General features: G+C 39.3%; 1 protein-coding gene across 1 annotated transcript in view; it reads left to right on the top strand.

Annotated features, from left to right (window-relative positions):
- Positions 1-17,975, top strand: part of npas3 (neuronal PAS domain protein 3) — a 223,304-nt gene that overhangs the window by 138,409 nt on the left and 66,920 nt on the right. The window contains exon 5 of the mRNA XM_086151849.1: positions 16,062-16,151. Within this exon, the coding sequence (XP_086007975.1) occupies positions 16,062-16,151 (90 nt within the window). The remainder of the gene's footprint in view (positions 1-16,061; positions 16,152-17,975) is intronic.

The following is a 17,975-nucleotide window of genomic DNA, read 5'->3' as shown; positions in this document are numbered from 1 at the left end:
CCTTTCCTTTTATTCTGGCCGATAGTCTTCTATCACATAGTACCCCTGACACTTTTTTATAGTGAGCTAACCATCATGCTGAAAAATACATATCTTCATTGACTTTTTTCCCTTTTGTATAAAATCCAATTCAAATGTTAGTCACAGTTTCCCAGACAAAAAAAGGATGAACATCCTGCAGCTGCACCCCCACTCCTCACCTGTTGTCACGGCGATGAGGGAAAATTAAAGACGACAGTGACATGGCATCTTCCTGTCGGCCTGTCATTCAAACTGACAGCCAGAGTCACCTTAGGTAAGAGACATATGCTGTCTGGTTTTACTTTGAAGGGACATAACCAGGAAGTGTTAAAGGAAGGGTTAAAGGAACCCTTTTCCTCAGACCTTAAAAAAAGGTATAAGTGCAATATCAGTGAATTTAAAAATTAAATAAAATGGGGGAAAAAAATAATATACTGACAATTTATAGGAGAATAAAGGAGAGAGTATCAGTATAATAATAGTTAAATGCTGCAGTAGGGAATAAAATAAATGAAATTATAAGTATACCGTGCTTGAAAAAAAACTTGATCTGATAAAATCTGATAAATATAAAGAAATTAATTTTCAAAAAGATGAATTTTCATTTTAAAAAAGTCCCCAGCAAAATTAATTTGCCACAAAAAACACACCTTAAAGATTCATGAGAATTCAAAAATTGTTGTTTGAAGAAAAAAGAAAATACTTTACTACCAAAGTCGTCTTCTTTTTTTTTTTTTTATTTAATTTTACAATAACACACAAAATACCTTACATTGGTGTTTGAGAGAAGAAATGGAAATTTTTAAGATCATTTTGAAAACCTGAAAACTACTGTTATTTGAAACAGTCTGTGGGGGGTCCTTGGAAACGTAAAGACCTAAGTCACAGACAGTCAGGTGACAAAATATATGAATTAGTTAACTGACTAGTTAATTAATTGATTTAACTCGCTTAACTGGGTAAAAACAAGTGGAAAAACCTGCTTCAAATTAAGACGTAACATCCACGAACCTTGTGGGAACATTGCCCCGCAGCTGCTCAAAGACACACACACACACACAGACACACACGCACACACACACACACACACACACACACACAGACAGGCCTTGAGATGAATTTTTAAGAACCTCATATTCAAACGGCGCCACATTAGCAGACGCTTCCCGCCGCCTGCATGAGCCAATGACCCCCGAGGCCTCGCCATGACCCGCCGCCGCTCAAAGGTCATACTGGCGAGTGGTGAGCCTCGCATCCTTATTACCCATGAACCCCGCACACACACACACACAAACACACGCACACATCCCTCCACTTCCTGTGAGGTCTGTCAGGTTCGTTAGCAGTGGGAAATACTGAAGGAAGACATGGGGAAAAGAATGGTGGTAACTATTTATGCAAGTCAGAAAAAAAATGGCCAACGCTCGTCTGCATCTGTAATTGTTTGATTTTATAGGCGGGACGGGATCTTTAAACAAACATGCTCTCATGCTAATGGCGCCGCCGCGCTGCCCTCCTGACAGCGCTGGAGGGGGAAGGAGGGGTTTGAGGAAGGGGAAAGCTGAATATCATTTGGATAATTAAAAATGACAGAGGTAGTGGTCCACATGCACACACACACACACACACACACACACTCACGGTGTCTTGTCAGGTGGGGGGAAGAGGGACGAGGGCAAAAGGGAGGACAGAAGGGGCGAGACGGGAGGTTAGTTCTGATTGCTGTCAATCAAGCTGTCCGGTGGGAGGCGCAGATCACCGTGAACTTTGACTCCCTCCTCGGCCGAGCGACGTGACGCGGGGAGAGACGGAGAGAGAGAGAGAGGTAGGGGGATGAAGGATGGGGAGAGGAAGGGACAGGAGACTGAGAAAGAGAGGAAAAAAGTGAGGGATGGAGAGACAGAGGTAAGGTGAGGGAGGACGGAGAGAGCGATTAAGAGAGCGATGGAAAGGAGAGGAGAGTGAGGGAAAGACAGCAGCAGAGAAAGAGTGTGATGGAAAGAATGAAAAGCAAAAGAATGACAGTTTGTTGTGTCTGATTCGATTTCTAAATTTAAACAAAAATTAAGACAAAAAGACCTGGTTTTGATTTTTAATTTGAAAATCCAATGAATGAGACAAACTGTGGAAGTGTTGTGGAAGTGTTTAAAAATGGCGGGACGGTCACATGACCTCCCAGCAGCACTTCAAACAAAAAACAGGAGGAGAGGAATTAAAATTCAATTTCAGATATTATCAACTGTGGAGGGGAAAAATTGTATCACCATGGCAACAATAATGCAACTTCGCTTGTATATTAGGATAAAAGTGAAGGCATCTATTTCACTGTAAGCACATTATATTTACAAACTGAGGAAGGGGGAGAGGAGGTGGAGAAAATGAAAACATCCTGATTAAAAGTAAAATCCCGGTCGCCTCTGACAGTAAAACCAGGAAGCACCTTATGATGACATTACACAAACAATCCCCTGCGTGTGTCTTTGTCTGTGTGTGTGTGTGTGTGTGTGTGTGTGTGTAAATTGTTGTGTCCATACGTATGAGGATTTTCTGTATCCTGCCTTTGGGAAGAGGGGATGTTTTTCATCGGAACCCTTCATGTTCAGCTGAGTGTGATACGTGCATGTGTGTGCACACAAGTACCAACACACAAACACCATGCAATGTCAAACGTTGATATTAGTTTACTCCTGGTGATTCTCTGGTCACTTTATGAACTGTTGTCATCTTAACAAAGTCAGATGTTGGAAATAAAATTTTGCAAAAAAAATGTAATTTGAAAAATAAAAGTAGCCCAAATTCTGAAAGAAATAATTTTAATTTCAAAATTTTCTGTGTCATGTGACCAAAACTCATGTTTGTGCGAGTGTGTTTGCACACACACACACACACACACACACACACACACACACACACACACACACACACACGCATACACACAAGTGTGTGCTCATAGATGTGCAGAGACAAAGCAACAGAAGGACAGAGATATAATCTGATGGTCTTTTCATTGTTGCCCTTTTTGTTCACTTGTCACTTTGGCTTTCTAGTGATCCAGTGCTTTGATCATTTTCTCCCTGTCACACACTCGCTCACACACACACAAACACACACACAAACACACACACACACACACACACACACACACACACACACACACACACACACACACACACACACAAACAAACACTCACACGCACACACAAAATACAAATACAAGGCCCTAGATCTTTAATCTCTTCTATCAGCTACATCATTTCTGTAACTTCATGTGTAAAAATCCCCGGAGCCACTTTTTTTTAAGGGGTGAGCGGGCATTTGGGAGGGGATTAAGGGGGGGGGGGGGTGTTCGAGAGTTGTGTTATTTCCTATTTAAATTTAAATTTTTTCCAAATTTAAAAGAACTTTCTCCTCATCTCACAGTGATACACTTTTTTTTAATTCAATTTAATGTCATTTCTTGAACATTTTTAATTCTTACATGTTTGCCAGGCAGTTTAGCCTTTTCTCTGGAGTGTCTGATATCACATAATCGATTCCAGATTATTTCTGAGTGAGAAATCAGGTGAAAAGATTGATTTCATTAACAGAAAAGACAATAAAATAGAAATGGCTTCCTTTTCCACTTTGTGTCACATGTCTGTGGCATGGTACTGTGCATGTGTGTGTGTGTGTGTGTCAACCCTCTATAATCACGACAATCCAACAGAGAGAATTTGAATTGAAAACAGGAAACGCCTCCGTGATTTCCTCCCTTGTTCCTCATCTCTCACCTCAATCGCCCCTCGCACCATGTCTCTCTAATTTCCTGTGTGTGTGTATGTGTGTGTGTGTGTGTGTGTGTGTGTGTGTGTTTGTCAGTCATGGCAGCAGCAGCAGCTGGCAAGGAAAGTTCCCAGAGGGATTGTCGGTTTGAGAAGGTTATAGCTCCGTGTGTGCGTGCGTGCGTGCGTGCGAGTATGTGTGCGGTTATGTGCTTGCAACATTCAGTAGCACTTCCCTTGGTCAAAGTATTGTGTTGAATAAGGTTTAATGAAAAGGGGGAAATTGAACAGAAACGTCCCGAATTACAAAATAAAAGCATGTCGATACGCTGGAGGGGCTCCTCGGGCTTTGTCCCTGTGTTTCTTGTCTCTTTCTAGCATTCTTTCTCTCTCTCCCTCCCACCTTCTCCCTCTCTCTCCCTCTCTTCCTCTTCCTCTCCCTCCCACCCGCCTCTCCCTAATAAGACATGAAACCCGTACGTCTCTAAATGAAGACAAATGGCAGTGGCTGCTTTGAATTCATTATCTCTCTCTGCTGGAGTTGTTTTCTCTCTTTCCCTCTCGCCTTGTTCCTGTCTTTCTCTCCTCCCGTCTTCATCCGTCCGTCTGCGGTGAGACGTCTCTATCTGAAGGTAGTTGAGTCGAGAAAACAAAACAAATGAATCTGAAATCAGAATCCGTTTCATGCACGTCAACCCATGTTTTCAATTCTTTGTTAAAAAGGAGGAAAGGCAAGAGAAAGCAAAAAAAAGATTGGGTGGTTTGTCAGCATTCTGACCAAATTGGAAAATTCAATATCTTTTGTTGAGAACACAAATCTGTGATCTGCTCCTCCCCGGTGAGTCCCTCTGAGAACAAAATTCTCTAAATATTGGGAAACACTGCTGCTAAAACTTCCTGTGATTTGACTTTTATCCCACATTGTAGTGGTGTAAGTGTGAGTTGTTTAATGATAGAGAATCTTTTCCATTCCTTGGAAATAACTAGTCACTATTTTTCGGTCATTTCCTTTTTATTTTTGGTCTTTTTTTATTTTCCACTGTCTCCTCTAAAATCATTTAAGCACTTTGAGTTTGAAAATATGAAGATGGTCATTTTGGGCTCGTTCACCAACTCCAGGAGTCTCCCAGGCTTCAATTATTTACTCTAACTTTTTTTTTTAACCTCGACATCAGGTGGCTTCGCATGAAGTTTCCCACTGCCGTCTGTCTACGTCTGTGGATACGACGGCAGCACCTGTTACTTCCTGTCGCCACTTCCTTTTAATCCCAGACAGACTCAGTCTGCAGAGACTGTGTGTGTGCGCGTGTGTGTGTGCGTGTGCGTGTGTGTTTTTGCTTTGGAAGGGTATCCTAAGGTTAAATTGCAGAGAAACAGCATCCATCTGGAGAGCATTAAAGAGATTTATCAACACTGCTGTCCTTGAATCTTATGACATACTGTGTGCAGGGGTGCGTATGTGTGCATGTGCATGTATGTCTTTATTAAGTGTTTGTGGTTGATTGCTGACCGCTACATCATCACCATGGAAACCTTTTGAGGGTTTTGCCATCAGATCACCTCTCAGGCCACCAAACATGTCCCCACTTTATTTTGTGTGAATTCCAGTCTGTTTCTACTGTTTCGACTTTCATTCTGACAATTTCTACCTCTTTTGATGGGAAATGTTGAGGTTATCATTTAATTGTGACCCAATCACTTTTATTTTGATTTTCCTTTTTTACCAAATGAAAAATAAAAAATAATGATTTTCAGGTTCTTCTAAATTTAATTTGCTGCTTTTAATTTCTAATTAAAGCTTTTCTAATTTATAATTCTGCCTATTAATCTTTAATTCCTACTCAATTTTTAAATAATCTTTCCTTTACTTTAAGGTAAATGATAACTTTTATGTAAAGTCATCCTCCTAAATTATAGGTAACTGTTTATTTTTTATTTTGAGATTCCTTTTTAAAATCGTTTTTTCTATTTCCTTTTAATTTTTTGCATTTTTTTCCACTGTTGGAAATAATTTCTCAGTGATTTTTTTTTTGTTTTGTTTGTTTTTCACTGATCATTACATAATTTGTTCTTAATTTCAAGGTTATTTCAAGGCAAGCATTTCAATTAAATTGAAATGCTTGCCTGTTTCATATTTTTGGTCATTTTTAGTATGTTTTCAGAGATACCCTTTCTGTTTTTCAGGAGTCACCTGTTTCTTTTTTTTTTTTTTCAAGTTGTTTCTGCTGTATTTCTGCATTTTCTGGTTATTTATTGGTGATTTTATAATATTATATCCTGATATTTATCTGTCTTTTAAGACTGGACAAACATCAATCTGATGTCAGTGTTGTTTCTGTACTGTCTGTAGTGTATTAATATCTGCAGTTTACAGGCGACATGAACACAAACAAGAACACACAAGCATGCACACAAGGATACACACACACACACACACTCACACACAGACTCACACACACACACTCACACACATTCACTTGCCTCTTCAGGGAATTAAAGTGATATTGAGCTCTGAGCAATAACTGGAAGAGTGGAATTATTACTTTAGGTGTGTGCGCGTATGTGTGTGTGTGCACATGTACGTGCACACGTGTTTGTGTCAACTGTCCACTGCTCAGCTCCAATATCACGCTGATGCTGTTATTTCTCTCTCTCCCTTTCTTCATCATCTGACGAGTCTCCTAATACAAAGGAAACGCTGCCACCTGTCGCCGCGGCAACCAGCAGGCACACACATAAATGCACAGTGGTCTTTTGAGCTTGTTTTTGAACAAGTTGTGAAGCCGCACACAGAAAGGAAGAAACCAGCAAACATAGTCATACCAAACTAAAGCTTACATTTAAACATATTACCCCTTTTCATGTATTCTTGTCAAATTCCACTTTTTGAATACATTTTTTTTTCTTAAGTCAAACTCTTTCTTACTGTTCCTAGTGATGTAGTTTCAGCGGTTCTCTCTCCTCTCCTACGTTTCATTCATGAGGTTCTTCCACTGTTTTTCAGAAAAAACCCAGGAAGAGTACTCATCTACTCCTCTCCCTGTCTGTCTCTTTCTGCCTGCCTGTCTCCCTCTCTTTCTATGTCTCCCTTGCTGTCCCTCCCATATCTCCCCAATATTGACATCTTGACCTTCTCATTGCTCATCGCTTATCTCTTCCTCCCATCCTTCACTCACTCACTCACTCACTCACTCACTCACTCACTCACTCACTCACTCACTCACTCACTCACTCTCCTCACCCCCCCTCTCCTGTTCCGCTCTCCTTCCCCTCCCTCTCTCCTCCACCTGTCTTCTCCCTCTCGCTCTACATCTTTCCAATATTGACATGTTGACCTTTTATACCTCCCCCTTGCTCCCCCTTCTTCTCCTCACTCATTCAAGCCCCCCTTCCACCTCCCTGGAGCCCACTCCTCTGTTCCTCCTTCTCCTCCTCCTCCTCCCTCTCCTTCCTCAGGGTATTGATTGGTTGATCTGATAGTTCTATCACCAATCAGCATGAAGTTGACCTTTTGGACTTGGCAATGATATAAGCTTTGTGTGTGTGTGTGTGTGTGTGTGTGTGTGTGTGTGTGTTTGTGTGTGTGTACACACACTTGCATGTGCATGTACGTGCACATATTTGTTGACCTTTGGAGGCAGAATGTCAGCAAGGCTCTTATTGCAGAGAGTAGGCTGGACAGGAAGCAGTTCACCTCACAGACAGGAAGTTCAGGTGCCCCCAGGTGGCAAGTCACATGATCACGTTATCCCTCCAACACACCTATCTCGCAATTTTCGCAACTTTTTGACGGGAAAAATTTATAAGGTCAATGATAATATTCAGGAAAAATAGAACATTTATTTCATATTAATTTGTTTAAAAAAAAATCTTATTTCATTGGAAACTTTTTATGGAAAATTGCTCAACAAACTGAAAAAATCTATAGAAATTAAAAGCAATGTATTGAAGGGGGGAATAAACATCAATAAACATAATCAAATAAGAAAATATAACCAGGGAGAGAAAAACAAAACTAATCACTTGTCAATACTGCAAATTTACGAAAAACAAATTGACATGTTTTTGTAATAGGAGCGTTTTGTCAAAACATGGGCAATGTTCAACCTAGCCAATTGCAGACGGATTTTAGAGAGAAAGGTGCAAGTGATAAAAAAACAAAAAAGAAAAAAACAAAATAAATATTGTGTTTCTAGCAGTGGCAGGAGGCCTTTATTTTCCCTGAGCGGCATCGGTTTCTGCTGCGCCGCTCCTTCCAGTTGGCGTTAATGTGAGAGCTGGGAGGGAACTGGGAGCTGAACGAGTATAACAGGGCCTTTAAAACCCAGAGGGTGGAACGTAAAGAACCAGATGCCACAAGGAAAAAAAAATGTCCCTGACATTCAGCTTTGACCTCATCCTGCTGCCATGGAGATGAGGCAGAAATAAAGTCTAAAAATATATTTAAAAGTAGATTTCATATACTCAGTAACATAAAATTATACATTTGAAAATATTATGGATTTTTCCTTGCATTTTAACACTTCAAATATATCCACTCGGCCTGAGGACCATTGGACATTTAGGAGTATTTGTCTTAAAAATCCTATATTCATAAATAAATGGTGATATAAATTTGATTCATTCATTCTTTTTTGATTCTGGAAAGTAAAATACAAAGAACATTTGTTATGCATTTAGTTTTGTTTTTGTGTTTTAACTAAGACAAAAAAAGACATATAAAGAAAAATTTAGTATTTAATTCAACACACAATAAATGGAACCCATAACCACAACCTCCATACCCAATTATATTTTGTCACAATTTTTTGAAGAAAACAAATGAATAATTTATGGTTTTATGAAGGCAAATCTTGAAATCATCGTTATATGTACCAATTTTTTGCTGAAAATTGTGAGATCTGGCATCCCGTGGTCAGTGTTCATTTAAAAACAATTGCTTTTTTGTTTTCCTTTCTTTAGCGATCACATCTCTTTCCTTTTCTTATTTTACCTCCCTTTTATTTTTTCGCTGTCATTTTTATTTTATTCTCTTTTTTCCCTTCATTGATCATCTCTCTCTTTCTCCCTTTCCCTTCTAATCCCCCCTTTTTCTCCCCTTTGTTTCCTAATTTCTTTAGCTTTTACTTTCCTATATATCAGCCTCTCCCCTCGTTTTTCTGTCCCTTTTACAATTCATTTGTTCTCTCTCTCACACTCACACTCACACTCACACTCAAATACACACACAGGCGTGCAAGTGCACACACACACTGTCTGTTTTTCCATTTGTCATTAAGAAGCAGGGAGCTCGACAGTAACATTTAAAGCGGCCGTTCTGAATGGTTAAAAGATGGCCTCATCTGCTGCGCATGTGTGCGTGCGCGCACATGTACGTGTGTTCATGCGTGTGCAGGCACGCGTGCATGTCCGATCGATGCAGTAATCTGCAGGAGGCAGGAAGCAGAGGGAGCGAACCATTCAGCCAGTCTCAATAATCAATTGCAATTCTTTCTTTTTACTGTTTGAACGACCAGATTTAGACATTTGTGTGAGAGTGTGTTTTAATTCTTTCTCTTACCGTCTGCAGACATTTAAGAGTCTTCAAGTGTGTGTGAATGTGTGGCACACGCACACCTCTAAAGGATTTCTTTAACCTCTCCCAACCCCGAGTCCTCATGCGAGGACATGGCATTTGGAGCACTTAACACCATTACATTTTGTTCTGCTTAACTTTGACTCGTGGCCCTCATCTCTGTAGCGCCCACTAGTGGCAGCAACTAGTTAGCATGCTGCAGTTACAAGCTACCATACGGCTACAAGCGAAGCATACATTTGACAACGTCTGGATTTTGTTGATGTGGAAATTAATAACACTAGATGTTAGCCAATGAAACTAGGTCTTGGGTTGTGGAAATCAAAAAGTTCTTTATCTTACACCCAACATCCTGATATGAGAATGTGAAATTTATATTTCTCACAATCTTACAATCTTACGACTCATTCTGTCTAACGTTGACTTTGGCGTCCTTTTGTGCGGAGGCACTTTTTCAACTACTACAACAGGAGCAAGGTAACACACAGCTAGCTCACAGCTCGCTGCAGAGTACTCATTTTATAACATTGGACTGTCATTAATAAATGCAAAATGAGCAAACGCTAGTGGAGCGAGTGTGGAGATGGACTGAAACCTGATGTTATTTCTGCAATCCGGTTACCTGTTATCAAAGTGTGATTTGTGTGATTTTACAGCATGCCACTGTGATCCTTGACGTGTCACACACATTCTTATGATCTCATCCAAGTTCCTGTTAACGTTCCTACGATCAAATTGTTGGTTGTTTCTGTGATCGCTGAGATCTTCTGTTACATTACAATGATCTGTGCTCCCTCTGTGATCTCCCCTTTATATAAAATCAATCAAAATTTTGACAGATATGAACTAATGTGTCATACATTCTTTTGTTTTACATATTTTCAGCGTCACGTATCATCTAGATTTACCTTTGATCTTTATTAATTATCTAATTTCAAAAGTGGTTCTCTAATATGGAAATGTTCTGCTGCTCTGACGCCCAAATTTCCCCTCCGGGATCAGGAACACCTTATCTTATCTCTCAATTTAAGGGGCATGAACCTGCATATTTAGTTTATTATTGTAAGGTTTTTCTCGTTCATGTCATTTAATCAGTGAATTAATATTAAACCATAAAAGATTTCGAGGGAAAAAAGAATCCAGTCATCACATCGTTTTGCTCAGATGCTGGTCGTATCACTGCAGACTGTTATATTATTTTTAAGAGAAGCAAAGCAATTCATTATGACACACGCAAACACATACACTGACAATATAACCCTCCCATAACACACACACACACACCCACACACACACTCAAAAGACATCAATACAATCCGTCCACACGCTTTGAATAAAATAAATAAATGTACAATCAAAATTGCAATTACCTGCAGAATTTGTGAAGGGTAAACAAATCTGAGCCTCCACCCCCCACAACCCATGCACACACACACACGCCAGTACGGGCCCTGACGTCGCTAGCTTTTCTCGTTAGCATGCTGAAATGAATACAGTTAGATCCAAAGCAATTTCCTTTTATTTATCTTAGCAGCCGTGCATAAATAAAGGCAAGGGCATCCAGGCAATTAGCATAATTACTACGAGGCGGTCAGACCCTCTGTGATTTCTCTCACACACATACACACACACACACACACACACACACACACACACTCACACACACACAAGCATGCACACACGCCACCAGGTGTACGTGTGTGTATGAAACCATAGTGGAGATAGACACAGTGTGTGTGTGTGTCGCTATGTGACTCTTCTTTTTTTCGTCTGTAATGTCCATTTTGCTTTGTGTGTGTGTGCGTGCGTGCGTATGCGTTTATGTGTGTGTGTGTGTGTGTGTGTGTGTGTGTGTGAGTGTTGTCCTTGGTGGGTCTGACACACACACACACACCGTTGTGTCTGTATGTGTTATTAATATGCAAATACAAGCAGAAAAACAACAACGGGCTGGAAAACAATATCCCAGCTGACAGTGTGAGGTCAGCTGGTGCTGCAGCTTCGGCTTCTTTCACTGCAGCCTCTTTATCCTTGTTATTGTTTATTTCTTTATTTATTAATTTATTTATTTATTTATTTATTAATTTATCTATTTTTTTTGTTTTTGTGTGGAATTGGATACAATATGAATCGAGAGGAGGTTCACCTGGATACAATGTTTAAGTTAAATGAGATCACCCTGCCAAAAATGCTTTTACAAAATATTTTGATATGTACCCGCCGCTCCTTCAGACCTCTCAGGCTGCTTATTATTATTATTACTATTAGATTATTGTTGTTATAATAATTTATTAGTTAATATATCATTACCTGATGATTCCTTGTTTTTTTATCACATTAAATGTTTTAGTCTCTTTTTAAAAGAAGACTTGATCAAATCGTTTATAAACCTTTAATTTTACTGTGGTGAATTTTCAAGCTTCCTGACTCGGTTTCCTGTCTTGGGGGGGGGGCACCCCTTTACTTTAACACCACCTGACAGGAAAAAAAAACAGGTGGGATTCAATTAACAGGATGTTGCTTCTGCAACAGCAAATATCTCAAAAATATGTGTGTTGTTCTGGTGACCATTGCGTGACCTTTTGCATGACCCCTCTGGCCCCCTCTACCTGCCTCAGAGAAGCCACTGACCCCTGCTCATCCTGTAAATAAACCTACTGCAGAGACAAGGAAGCTCAAACGTTCAAACAGGAAGCTAGAAACAATATTTGTTGTTGGCATCACAGCAACTAATAATCTGAGGGGTGTGTATGTGTCTGAGCGTGCATGTGTCTGTGTGTGTTGAATTTTCTTTCTTCTTTCTTCGATTCCTTCTTTCTTTCTTCTTTTTTGGTCATTTTTCTCATTGTTAGTCAAACTAAGCTACGTTGCTAATTTGTTCACTATTCACTGCGTTCAAGGCAAATTCTTCCTCACACTCATTTCTTGGTTGATTTTTAATCCTTTTTTTTGTCTTATTCTCAGAATTTCTCTTGGTTTTCAAGTCAGTTAATTTTGCTCCACTGCCTTGTCTTGATTGAAAACTTGAAATTGTTCACTCAAATGCGTCTCATTTTGCAACACACTCCTGCTAAGATACAGCTACATTTTTTTGAGTTATATTCTGAAAGTTTCCTCCTAAATTTATTAGTCGTTATTATTTCAATTATAATGAATTGGACAATAGTTTTTCTGGATAATAATGTCTTGATTTTTTTTAAATATATACCTCCTAACTTTTGCTTGGAAATTACTTAAGGTAACATTTTAATAAAATTTATATCACTGCAAATCTGCATGTTGTTTTAAATTTTTAATTTTTTAATTATTCATCTGTTTTGCCAATTCTTCTGTTTATTTTCTGGCTATTAGGAGAAAGTTGTGAGGTGAATACATTACAGTGGGTCCTTCCACACCACCCCTTGTTGTGTGTGTGTGTGTGTGTGTGTGTGTGTGTGTGTGTGTGAGTGTGTGTGTGTGAGTGTGTGTGTGAGTGTGTGTGTGTGTGTGTGTGTGTGTGTGTGTGTGTGTGTGTGTGTGCGTGCGTATGTGTGTGTGTGAGTGTCCGTTCATGCATGTGTGTGCAGATATGTGTTTCAATCAGTGTCACATCAGCATAATTTACACACACACTTTTTCCATCTTTCAACTCTTCCGCCAATCCTAATTAATCCGGTTTAATCCGGCTGAAACGGCAGATTTGCTTCCCGCCTCCTGCAGCGACTCGTCGCTGAAACCTGGACCTTCATCAGACGAGGCAATAATGAGGCAAAGGCACAACAAGTGATGATTATCTCTATACCATCTTCTCGCTCCATCGGGGAAGAAGTGATCTGCTGTGTCCTGCTACAATAAACCATCATGAAGAAACACTGGCAAATAACTTAAACTCATCTCCCCATTTTTTCTTGGTTTTCACTGATTTAACAAGTTCTTGTAAAAAAAAAAAAAGGCAAATTATTTTTTCGGTAATTCAATTCCCTATGATATTTTGCTGATTTATTGGCTGTTTTTTGTATTTGAACAATGTCTCGTCAAATTTTTTTCATATTTTATTTTTACAAATGTACCTTTTTTTCATTTTATTTCAACTCCAATTTTGATGTCATATCTTAATGGGATTGAGTTAAATTCTAATTAATTATCGGGAAAGTAAGTAGCAATTATTGCTGCTTGATTTTATCTGGGTGTGGGAAAATCACTTAAAAATTTCCAAGCTTTCTTAATTACCTCACTGCTTAAAGAATTGTTTTAATTATTTTGAGATTTTTGAGTTTTGAAATATTTGATTTATGAATGAGGAAATTCAAAGCATTTTCTTTTTTCTTTTTGTTCAATTATTTTTCATAACAGAATTTCTTTGGTTACATCTTATCTTAAACCATGATTTGATTAAATTATTATGTAATTTCTTATATGATGTGTATGCCCGCGTGTGTGTGTGGGGGGGGATTGGGGAGCAGATTTGCACGCGCACATGCACTTGTTTGTATACTAATGTTGAAATCAGCATGGATGGACATTGATGAGACTCGTTGCTGATTAACATCCTATTAGCATCTCATTAGCTGAGAGAGCAGACACACACACACACAGACACACACTAAATATCACTGTAACCAGTCAGGCCCAGGGGTCAAAGGTCAACCCCAATCAGTCTGTTGTAATTGAAACATGACAGAAAAAAGAAAGGGGCTATAATTAAATTGTACCTCATTAATGGACTGACATATTTTGTGAATATGTTAAAATCAAAGCTGCAATTCTTCAGAATTGTGGTTTGTGATGAGAGGAAAGACCATAACATGAAAACTTGGTCTGGCTAGTTCGAGCTAAAATTCAAATCTTGCTTCCGGCAGCAAATGAGTTACAGCTATGATTAGGTGAGAGATGAAGCTAATGCAGCTAAAAGCGGCTCAGCTAAAACGTGCGGAATGTAACTGAAGCCGAAAGCTGAAATGATCTACCAAGTGCTAGGAAGACAGAATAACAAGGTAAAGTTAGAAACTCAAGTCAAAATGTTAGCAAATCAAATAGGAACTTATTGAAAATAGGGAAGCTTAATATTACAGGATGAAAAAATAATACTAGCAAAAATAAACAATTTAGAATCAAGAATCAACCTAAACCAAATAAGATGGAACATTGTGGCACTGCATTGGAATGAACATTCAGAAGAGAGAATATCACCTTTTAATAATACAAGCGTAGTAGCTAATTGCACAAACAACTACAAGCTAAAATGTATACTAAAATAATAATAAATAAATGTAGCCCAAAACCAAATAGAAGCTAAAGTACTGGCTATTCAGTGCATAGAAGCTGAAATAAAATTGATAAACTGCACGAACCTTCACCATGAAGCTAGAAGTATGAAAGAAAAGCTATAATGAAAGCTGAGACAAGGACAAGCTAACGTGAAAGCTAAAATTAGCTCAAATAAATGGTAGGCAACAACCAGCAGCTAAAACCTAAACCCTACTAATAAGATGGTGCTAACATTGAAACTAAAGAGTAGAAACTGTGATTTATTTTACGACATACAGGCTGAAGCAAAATTTTGAAGTGGAGGCATTAAGTAAAGCTCCGCCATAACCATGTGCAGAAAATGAACTACTCTGACCTTTGGAGTTTGGATTTTTGGCAAAAGAAACATCTAGAAGACAGAAAGAAAGCTATGCAACAAAGGGGGTTTAGCCTTCGAGAAAAAAATAAAAACAAGTTCAAGCTAAAAGCAAGCAGAAGCAGAAAGAAAGGTCTGGCAGCCTAAGTAATAAGAGTGTGTCCTCCTCATTTTCAAATGTTCTACTGTGATTTATGTTTTGCTCACACACATACACAGATATTGATAGAAAAGACACACTCATACACACACTGTAGCATCAGTAGGGACCCACATGTAATTAACCTGCTTGACCTCGGGAGTGCTCGTGTGTGTGTGTGTGTGTGTGTGTGTGTGTGTGTGCGCGCATGCCTGCAAGTGTGTGTGTGTGTTGCTTGCGCCTATGCGTCTCAAATGTTTCTGGCATGATCTTCACACAGCGGCAGCATTCGACACACCCACGCAGTCATGTCGCCCTGTTGCAAGCATGTGTGTGTGTGTGTATGTGTGTGTGTGTGTGTGTGTGTGTGTGTGTGTGTGTGTGTGTGTGTGTGTGTGTGTGTGAGATGCGCCACTGCAGTCGAGTGTTACGCCGTGATCTTCACATAAATATGCCATTCGACACACTTTACCGCTGCCGTGCGCGCTTGTGTGTGTATGTGTGTTACTGTTAGCGTTAGCCCTCTAATCTGATGAGAGCAGACAAACCTGCTGTGCAGCAGCTGCAGGAAGTGTTGGGTTTGTTTAGGCAGAAAGCAGAAACATGTTCTAATCTCACCTTAAAGAATTGTAAAAACATTAGATAGAAAAAAAGCAAAAGGATTTTTTTTTTTAACAGTCCATAAAAACGGGAAGCAATTAAGAGAACTCTAAGATAAAGACTGAAAACAGCTGTCCAGTTTGTTATAAAATCAGTCAAAAATTTAGGAGAAATTAATTTGGAATATTATTTTTTCCACAAGATATTTTTGGTTTTCCTTTTTCGCTGTTATTTATACATTCAGTTGCCGGGGTGGACTTTTGACTGCGCCAACCAGGGGGACAGTTCATGCACATGGTGACTTATAGCAGTGTCTTTTTAACATGTTAACCCTTTCCTCTCCTGTGTGTGAATTGTTTTCAGTCTCTGGACGGGTTCGTATTTGCACTAAACAAGGAAGGGCGTTTCCTGTACATCTCGGAGACTGTCTCCATCTACCTGGGACTGTCACAGGTCAGTCAACCGCACGTCACTTCCTGCCTTCCTCCTCTTCGGTTTACATCTTGTCCATCTCTCCCTCTCAATCCCTCTTTCTCTATTTTGCTACTACGACAATTCAAACCAAATTAGCACTCATTTACTATCTCATTAACTGGTCACATCACAACTGGTGTGTGAGTGTGTGCGTGTTTCTGGGGGGGAGGGGGGTTGTTGCTTTGCTTGTTTCACTTTCCAGCTAGTCATGTTAATAGAGACAGTTGTCCATCCTGAAGGTCAACATGTCGACCGGAGAGGTGCTAATAAGTCACTATTGACAAGCCGACTGTTTCGGGTGTGTCAGCGTGTATCTCAGATGTCCTCTGTGCAGGTTCAAACTCACTGAGTAGTGTATTGTTGATGTCTGCAGTGAGTCACTGTAGCTTTAAACTGGGCAAAAATAATATTGAAAAAATAAGTATAAAATAAAAAAGGCAGGAAAAAAACCTAAATATGAGTGAAAAGTTATGCTAAATTTTGCAATCTTTTTATATAATATTATGCATGGGAAAAATGTACTACAAATTTGACTGAATTAGATTTTTTAAAAAAAGGTGGTACATGGCGCAGTGGTTAGCACTTCAGCCTCACAGCACAGCATGGGTTTTCTCCCACAATCCAAAAAATGCAGCAGGTAAATTGGAAAAAATTGGGAAAATTGCCCTGAGTGAGTGAATGTTGTCTGTCTGTGAACGCGTCCCTGCAATTGACGACCAGTTTAAGGTGTATCCCGCCTCTCACCCAACGACAGCTGGAATGCTCCAGCATTCCCCATTAGCCTGGGTGCAGCATAAGCGGGAGATGGCCAAAATATTACTAGTAACTGCCTTAAAATTTGGATATAAATCCGGTCAAATTGAGACAACATTTTTAAAGAATATTAAACAATAAGCAAGGAAATTCCTAAAATATGACAATAAATTGAATAAGAATTTTTAGAAAATTCAGCAAAAATTTGTAAATAATGAATGAATAAATAAATAGATGATTCATTCAATATATAGATTAATAACGAAATAAATAGATGAGATCTAGCAATGGATATAAACCCTAAGATAGGAGAAAAATCAGTTTAAAATAATAGTGATCAGAAAACCCCCAAAAGTTTAAATAATGAGAATTTGAAGAAGTCGCTACAAATTTTTTATAAAAAAAATAGGGGACAAGAAATTAGGATTACAACTCCAACAAAATTCTCCAGAAAACACAAGTAATCCCTTAAAAAAATACAAAAATACCAGAAAATACCAGAAAATAACCTGCACAAACTAATCAATAATTAATCAAATGCATGAGATTTCCCCAGCCAGGCAGAGTGGATCAGCTGGTCAACGCTCGTCTGCCAATCAGATGTGGCGGTGACGATGAGGGAAAAAAAAAGATCAATCAGTTCAGTAAATTAAAGAGGATGAGGGAATTTCTCTCTCTGTTAGTGTGTCTATCTCTTTCACCCCCCAAACCCCTGGATTAACCCCACCCTCGTTCTCCCCCCCCGGATTGATTGATGATTTCTATCAAATAATTGATTAATTGTCAAATCGGGTCCCTTAAGCCTCGCCGGCGGCCCCTTATCTTGTTCTGTGGGCTTTTTATCAGCCGGCGAGAGAAGTGGAACGCTGATCCAGTGGGGGGTAAAAATAAAGGAAAACGAGTATATTGGGGGGAGGGCAAGGGAAGGGGGGTGGAGGAGGCCTGTAATCCTCCATGTACCTCCATCCTCTTAATTGCTGGCTGTAATCACCGGCCTTCCCTCTTTAGCTTTTCTTCGAACCCACCAAAATACACGGCTAATTATTTTCC

This window comes from Fistularia commersonii, chromosome 1, assembly GCF_037954325.1.
Source record: "Fistularia commersonii isolate RoL2024-O1a breed Wild chromosome 1, RoL_Fcom_v1.0, whole genome shotgun sequence".
Taxonomy (NCBI): Eukaryota; Metazoa; Chordata; class Actinopteri; order Syngnathiformes; family Fistulariidae; genus Fistularia; species Fistularia commersonii.
Note: the sequence above shows the minus strand (reverse complement) of the source record. Positions and strands in the feature narration are given on the sequence as shown.